The 7,386-nt window shown below is 40.5% G+C and overlaps 1 protein-coding gene across 1 annotated transcript; it reads right to left on the reverse strand.

Moving 5' to 3' along the window:
• Positions 1-365: 365 nt before the first annotated feature.
• On the reverse strand, positions 366-1,685 carry LOC147603468 (putative E3 ubiquitin-protein ligase ATL45). The gene has a single exon (XM_086796866.1). It carries the CDS (start codon positions 1,502-1,504, stop codon positions 899-901), a length of 606 nt encoding a protein of 201 aa, XP_086652992.1. The 5' UTR covers positions 1,505-1,685; the 3' UTR covers positions 366-898.
• Between the last annotated feature and the right edge of the window lie 5,701 nt (positions 1,686-7,386).

A 7,386-nucleotide genomic window follows, 5' to 3' on the forward strand; every position in this document is an offset into this window, starting at 1 on the left:
TATATGTGTGTGTGTGTGTGTGTATGTATGTATGTATATGTGTGTGTGTGTGTGTGTGTGTATATAGAGAGAGAGAAAGAGAGAGAGAGAGTAAATGAACAACAAAATGTAAAGAATAAGAAGATCCTAGATTTGATTTTTTTGATTAATTTTAAGTTTCAAATAAAGCTTGGACAAACTTTCAACACAAGACTTAGACTCGCAAAGGCTTTGAAAGCTAAGACAAGTCTTGAGTTATAAAAAGCTCCAATACATCACCAAGTCTTCTAAAGGCATGCCAAAAACCATGTATGACATCTAGAGAGCCAATCCTTTCGACGAAAGAGTAGGAGCGGCAGCCCTCAAACCTCCATTAAAAGTAAAGATTTGCATTCTAGCCGATCCAAAGGGAACAATTTTATCTGTAAGTGGAAGTGGCTTGCTTTGGTGAGAGAGAGGGGGAGATATGTGTAAGTTCCATAATTTTGGAAAGAGAAGAAAAGGTTAAAGAAGAAGAAGATACTGAATTTGGCTTTGAAAGCCAAGACAAACTATCTTGCGTATTCCAAAAACCATGCACGAAATCTAGTGAACGTCTGAGAAAGAGCCAATCCTCTCAAAGGAAGAGCAGGAACAGTAGCCCTCAAACCTCCACAAAAGTGAAGATTTGCATTCTAACCGACCCAAAGCATTGAATAAGGAGCCAACATAGCAAGTCGGCCAGAAAAGGTAAAATGGATGAAGCTATTTCCACAGCAGCAGCATACCACCGACAAGGTGTAAATTTTAAGACTATATACGCTCGGCTTTTCAAAATTCTTACAACAGTGGTACTGCCGAGCGTTCAAGAACGACGAAAGTGCTGAGAAGAGCTATACTAGAGTTTGTTGCCTGTAGCGCCGCTCCTCCCCTCTTCAGGTTAGTGTGCGTGGGAGAGAGGGACGACTCCTGGTGCGATAACGATGTGCACTTTCACTTGGCCTTGCGTGGAAAGGTCCTCGGCTGACATGGCGTCCATGAGGTTGCCTCTGCAGGTAGGGCAGGACGAGTGCCTAGAGAGCCAAGGGTCGATGCAGCCGACGTGGAAGCTATGCTGGCAACTGGGCAGTAGTCGGATGCTCTCCCCATCTGCGAAGTTCGCCAGGCAGATAGGGCATTGAGAGGAGCTGGCATCCAGTCGAGCTTGTGCCACCTCAGCTTTGCCTCCATAGAGCGTGGTAGGTAAGGCTTCCACGTGGCTCTTGTTCATGCCCGTGTTTGTCCTGCGGGCGGCAGCTAGCTCAGCCAGTTCGTGCAGCCGGCTGCGGGTTTGGAAACACCAGCGTCCAACAGCCCAGCGGATGAGCAACTGCATGCAGATAGAACAAATAAGCACCGCGAGCAATGTTGCGGTTACTATAATCGTATAGGCAAGCCTGCTACCCGGCCGTGTTTGCTCGTCGGGATTGAATAGAGCAGCACTTGGCAAAGCTGAGGGAGGTGCCATGGCTGTATTAGCACGGGATAATATTCGCTGGGCTTCCATACCCCTCCCTCTCTCTCTCTCTCTCTCTCCACTATCTATGTATCGGCCTTCGGCCTTTTATATAGACAAAATCACATGCCACTCGCCCTAGGAGATCAGCCTTACAGATCGTCTCACTTCGACACCGCTCCACATAACATTTTTTTAATGTAAAATTTCGAGAACATTCGTCCTCCCCTGCTTCCATTCCATCCTCCTGTAGCGACTGAGTGGCATATGTACCTATTATATTTTTAAAGTGAAATGCCCTATTACTACGTAACAAACGGCTGGAGAGCGCTCCAGGTCAATTCAAGGAGGTGCTCCAAGAAAAGATGAGTGAAAATGGCAAATGACCCCTAGTTTTCCTAGAGTAGCTTTACCATGACATGTAACGTTCAAGTGTTTAAAAGACCATGGACTATTGCCTCAAATGGTAAAGCTATTTTAGGGTAAAAGAAAACACAATTATGGAATCCAATGCATAGTTAATTTGATAAAGATGTAAAGATTTTTGTATTCCATGAGTCACATTACTAGGACTTCCCATAGACAAGGAGTACAAAAAGTAATGCTATTCGTTTTAGTTGCAATGAACGATATCTTCCATCTACAGTACCTAACTTAATCAACGTCCTGCACAAAACCTCACTAAGCCTTCTAAACATTTTACATTCACATTACTCGAGCAGTTTACTAGATATCCTTATTATTTTTACATATGAAGTTCTTACTTTCAATTTGGCACTCCAATAAAAAGATCATTGTTAATACTTAATTAGGACTCATATTGAAAGGTAAAAGAAAGCCTTTTCAAAATAATTCTAGAAGTTAATATATTAAACTAATATTTTGAATGCAATGAATGGATCCATGGATTTCGCTCATTATCATGGAGTACATACATGTCCCACTTATCATCATAGTGAGTAGCACCTAGACATGGAAAGCTTGCCATGAATTATCCATGAAAGCTTGGGCATAAGCTCCAAGAAGTCAAGTGTATAATATATCAAAAGTCATAGAAGGGTATACTAGATGCCTACTACGTGACTTATATAGCCACCAACCCTAAAGTATGTCCACACACTAGCCCATACCCAAAGCCTATGTGCCATAATCCCAATGTGTACATGTGCTAGTGAAAAATAGCTTTGTTACAAATCATCCCCTCCTACAATGATCTCGTCCTCAAAATCGAACGATGGTCATGCACAAAAGCCACAAAAGGCTAATATACACAAAAGCCAAAACCATGACTAAGTGTCAATGTGAAGCCAAGGAGCTGTATGACCCCCAGGGTCAAATGGAAAGGATAACAGAGTCCCGTCCCATGATGAATCTAACCATGCAACCACCTCGATCAAAGGGAAATCTGAACCATCCAAACTCTAAAAGAATGGTCCTCCAACCACCTGGATCAAATGGAAAATATGAAAGACCATTGTTGAGGCTAGCCCCAAATCTTCATGGGTCAAAGGGAAGACCAACAACTAGTGTATCCTCATAGTAATATGAATCTAACACTGAAGATATCCATGCAATGTGCTTAACACTAGTGGCTAGAATGCCAAACTCTACTGGCACAAAAGAACCATCGTGTAGGCCAAGACTAGGATGTGCCATAGGTGCTGCATCTAAATGTGGAGCCACATAATAAAAAACCATACACTAAAAATGACAAATGATTAACCTAAATACTTAAATCACGTGCGTAAGAACATGCGATAGTGAATATAGTCATTGAAGAATCCAGACGCTGTAAATGTTGAAATCAGCCACATAATCTTACGAATGCTTTATTGTGATTCATGGTCAATGCACGATTCCTCCCTTGCACCTCTCACATGGACATGGAATCTTTTAACACAACCACTCATGTTGACTTCTAATGTTTGGCGTGTCTTCCTCTCATCGGAAGAAGAAGGCAGTCATCTGTGCACGGTGGACACTTGTAAACCAACATGCACAATGCAAATGTGCATCAACAATACATTCCTTGAGTAAAAAACTACTCTAAAATCTATAAAAACAAGGGCCCGATTTTTTTCCCCAATATGCATTTATGGGCATGCTATACCCATGTTGGTAACCATATTGATATAGCTGCATAGCGTGGCTATGGATGTAGCTATGGCCATGGTCATAGCCATGTGTATAGCTGTGTTTTGTGAAAAAATAGGATACCCCCTTCTGGCATGGTGCATCACCTGTTCTCTATCAAATATCGTCTCCTTAGAGCTTAAATCTTCTCCCTCTTCCCCCTCATCTCCCTTCACAAGTATACCCTCTTCTCCCTTCATAAGGAAAGAAAGGTGTCTCTCCACAAGCATCACAAGCATCAAGCTAATCTCAAGCTCGTCTTTTTATGTTCTTTAAGATTTTTAATTGAAAATAAACTAATTAACATGCTTTGTGTAGGGTTTACAAAGTTCTCACCGCTTCTCTCTATTCACCCTCTTTTCTCTATTCTCCCTTCACAAAAACAAGCTCTCTTTTCCCTTCACAAGTAACAAAACCTTCTCTCCATAAGAATCACAAGTAAGCGTAAGGTAATCTTGAGAAAAAAAAGTGATTACATATTTTATTTTGGGCTTGAGAGTTACCTTCATGTGCATCCTCAATCTATTTTGCTTATGTTTCCCTCTTCTCTTTCTCTTGTATGCATGCCTTAATAGTTCACTTAAATAAAAGCTTTTTTTTTTGTGGCTAGGTTCAAGAAAGCATCCCAGATATTTGGCAAGGAGGCTCTGATCTTAGGCTTCTCCAAACTCCTTCAAGCACCTACAAGCTTCTAGAAAGCATCAGGTAAACCCTTGACTTGAATCTTTGCTATGTTTTCACCTCTTGCAGGTCTGGGGAGGATTTATTCCGTACTTAATTTTTTTGTAGTGTGAAAAGGGTCTCAAGTATATAAGCCCATGGACATATTTCATTTATCAACTTTTGCAATACACAATCTTCTCTTGAAGATAGTTTCTCAATGTTTCATGGTGGTTTGTCTATGCTTGTGTACATTCCATGTGATGAATTCTAGGATGTGTGTACTCCATCACTATTGAGTGCAACCTCTCTTGCACCGAATCTACTAGGGTGAGTGGGCATGTGAGTTACCCCCACAAAGCAGGACAATACATAGATATAATGAAGAGAATAAATAATTAAAAATCTACATAATGTTTTTTTAGTTATTTGTGTGGAAAAAAAACCAAGCACAAGGCTCGCCAAGTCTACATCCCTTTTGTTTTAAGTTATTGGTGTACCAAGCACACAAGGATCTCCATCCTACATCCCTATTTCAACTATCAACGAGACCAAAAGAATCTTTATTGACCTTAAAACTTCATGATATCCACATGTGGGAACGTCATATGTATAACCTAGTTGGTAAGGTATAAACATCTTCTTACTTTATATTTTCATGATCTCCACATGTGCACACAACATGCATAGCCTTGTTGATTAGCTCTATCAATATCTTGTTTCTTTTTATTTTCATGGTCTCCACACGTTGTCGTGACGTGTGCAGTATAGCTAGGAAAGTACGAGACTTCTTGCTGTGAGAGTAGGTACCAAATCTAACAAGGAAATTCACACACAAAATTTTCCCAAGAAGCATAGGACATCTCCATTTTCCATGACATATACATGTGTCGATTCACCTCAATACATCCTTGAATTCATCCTGATGATTGCACAAAATTGCGTATCAAGTGCTTGTCCCTTTATTCACTGACTCCTTTCTCCAAATCCTTTGAACCAATCACATGTAGGCATAACATAACCTTCAATTTTTTCCAACATACATGTGACCATTTACATTCTTTACATCCAGTGCCATCAAAACCATCATTTCAAGATGCTCTTTATCACCTGAAAACCTGCCTTAATATTCTAACATCTCACAAGCAAAAGATAGCATACGGCATAGCTATAACATACTCGTAATTTCCAAAATTCAATCGAGTAGAAAGTAAGACCAACTTCCCGCGACTTAAATGTATTTTTGATACCTTTTTTTCCCACAAATCTCCAAGCTCCAAATCCTTTAACTTTTTCTCCAAATCCTTCTACTCATTTCCAAAATCCTTTTTGATATATGAGATATACAATTTTCCTAAATCGTATGGAGTGAAAGAAAAATAAAAAAAATAAAAAAAAAGTCACTTAACTGAAGGTTTACAAGCGAAGTTTTTCTTGATTTTATTCACTATTCTCAAAAGCCGCTCGCTGCTCTGCAGACTGTTCCATGAAGGTAGCATGGAAAACCAAGAGCATCTCCTATTGTAGTACTCAAAATCCTCTTCAAATCTAACACCTACAAGCCACGAACAGTAGGTATATTCTTGAAATGAAAATCTCTGGTCGATTGGGCACTGGTTCCCGTTTTCTGCAGACGTTCCCCCCCAAACTCTGATATGCGCCGTCCTATACTCTGGTTATTTTCCTCCTTTTCCCGCAAGAGATGCGGCCTTCCACCACCTTTTGCAGCTTATAATCCGGAATTCCCTTTTTAAAAAAGCTGCGCTCGTTTATATTTTTCCTAACATCCAGAATTTTCCCAAAAAAAAAGCTGCGCTCGTTTATTTTCCCTTTTTATACACATATGCTGCCACTCCTTTAATATGTGTGTAATTCTCCTAACCTTGGCATTAAGGCAAGGTTTCCGCCGATGCAAAGTAGATCATCCAATTTTATTCCCCCGCATTCAATAAAGACTTCGGCACTCTAATGCCCATTGAATCTCCATTACTCTTGATGCCTCCATAGTTTATAATGTCATCATATCGACCATGTGATTTATAGAATCCCCCAATTGTTCACTCAAATATTTTTCCATGTCTTCATAAATGCATTCCTTTGTGCATTGGCATGTTCTCATGTTTGCATTCCATAAGAGGTATTCACTAATTTGACCCATCGATACCATCAAGAAGCTACTACACATTATGCACATGGGAAGCCATTAACATCATTAACTTATCCCTTTGGCGTGCCACTCATACCATCATATATAACTGGATGTTTCTGACTTACCCATGAGCTCTGAGTAACAGCAGAACCATCACCCACCACACTCATATACAAAAACTCCTAGATCTGGCTCAGCCTCAGCTCGTCTTATTGAACCTCATTTACAATATGAACATATGTACATGGCATCATATAACGACTCGTCATGGCACTTAACTCATGCATCTGGATTTGTATTTGATGGCCTCACATGCATGGTTTCACACCATAGACGTGCCATGGCACGACATCCACCCCCTCTAAACCTGCACATCCTCTGGTATGTGCCAAATCATCATCAAGGTCCACATATAACTGGATGTCGTCTTCATCTTCTGCATTACCAGGAAGATCATCCTCTCCCTCTTCAACCATATCCATACTACCACTGTCAAGCCTCTCATCCTGAGTCTTTTGTGAATCAAAAGGATCATTATCATGCCTTCTTTTAAATATCTTGATTCTTTTGCCTGCCACAAGATTCTTTATCTCTGTTCCATCAAGCTCACACAGAGTATACGTGGCATTTCCATGCACATGCTTGACAATGTAAGGGCCAAACCATCTTTTTGTAAATTTTCTTTGAGCAGTGAATTGGTTGTCAAGGCTACTATCATACATTAGAACCCAATCACCTTCTTCAATAGGCTTTGGCCAGAGTCTGTGTCTTCTATCAAATCTTTCTTTATTTCTCAACCTTGCATCTTTCAAGCGAGTTTTAGCAAGCTCTACATCTTCAGGCCTCCTCTCCAACTGTCTTATTCGCAATACAAGGAGGTCATCTCTGCTCAATCCTTCCACCCATGGCAATACATTCCAAGTCAAAACTACTTCTTCAACTGGCATCACTGGCTTCTGACCATACATTAATTCTACAGGCATGTATCATG

Source organism: Cibotium barometz, chromosome 64, assembly GCF_041138505.1.
Source record: "Cibotium barometz isolate CiBa-2024 chromosome 64, ASM4113850v1, whole genome shotgun sequence".
Taxonomy (NCBI): Eukaryota; Viridiplantae; Streptophyta; class Polypodiopsida; order Cyatheales; family Cibotiaceae; genus Cibotium; species Cibotium barometz.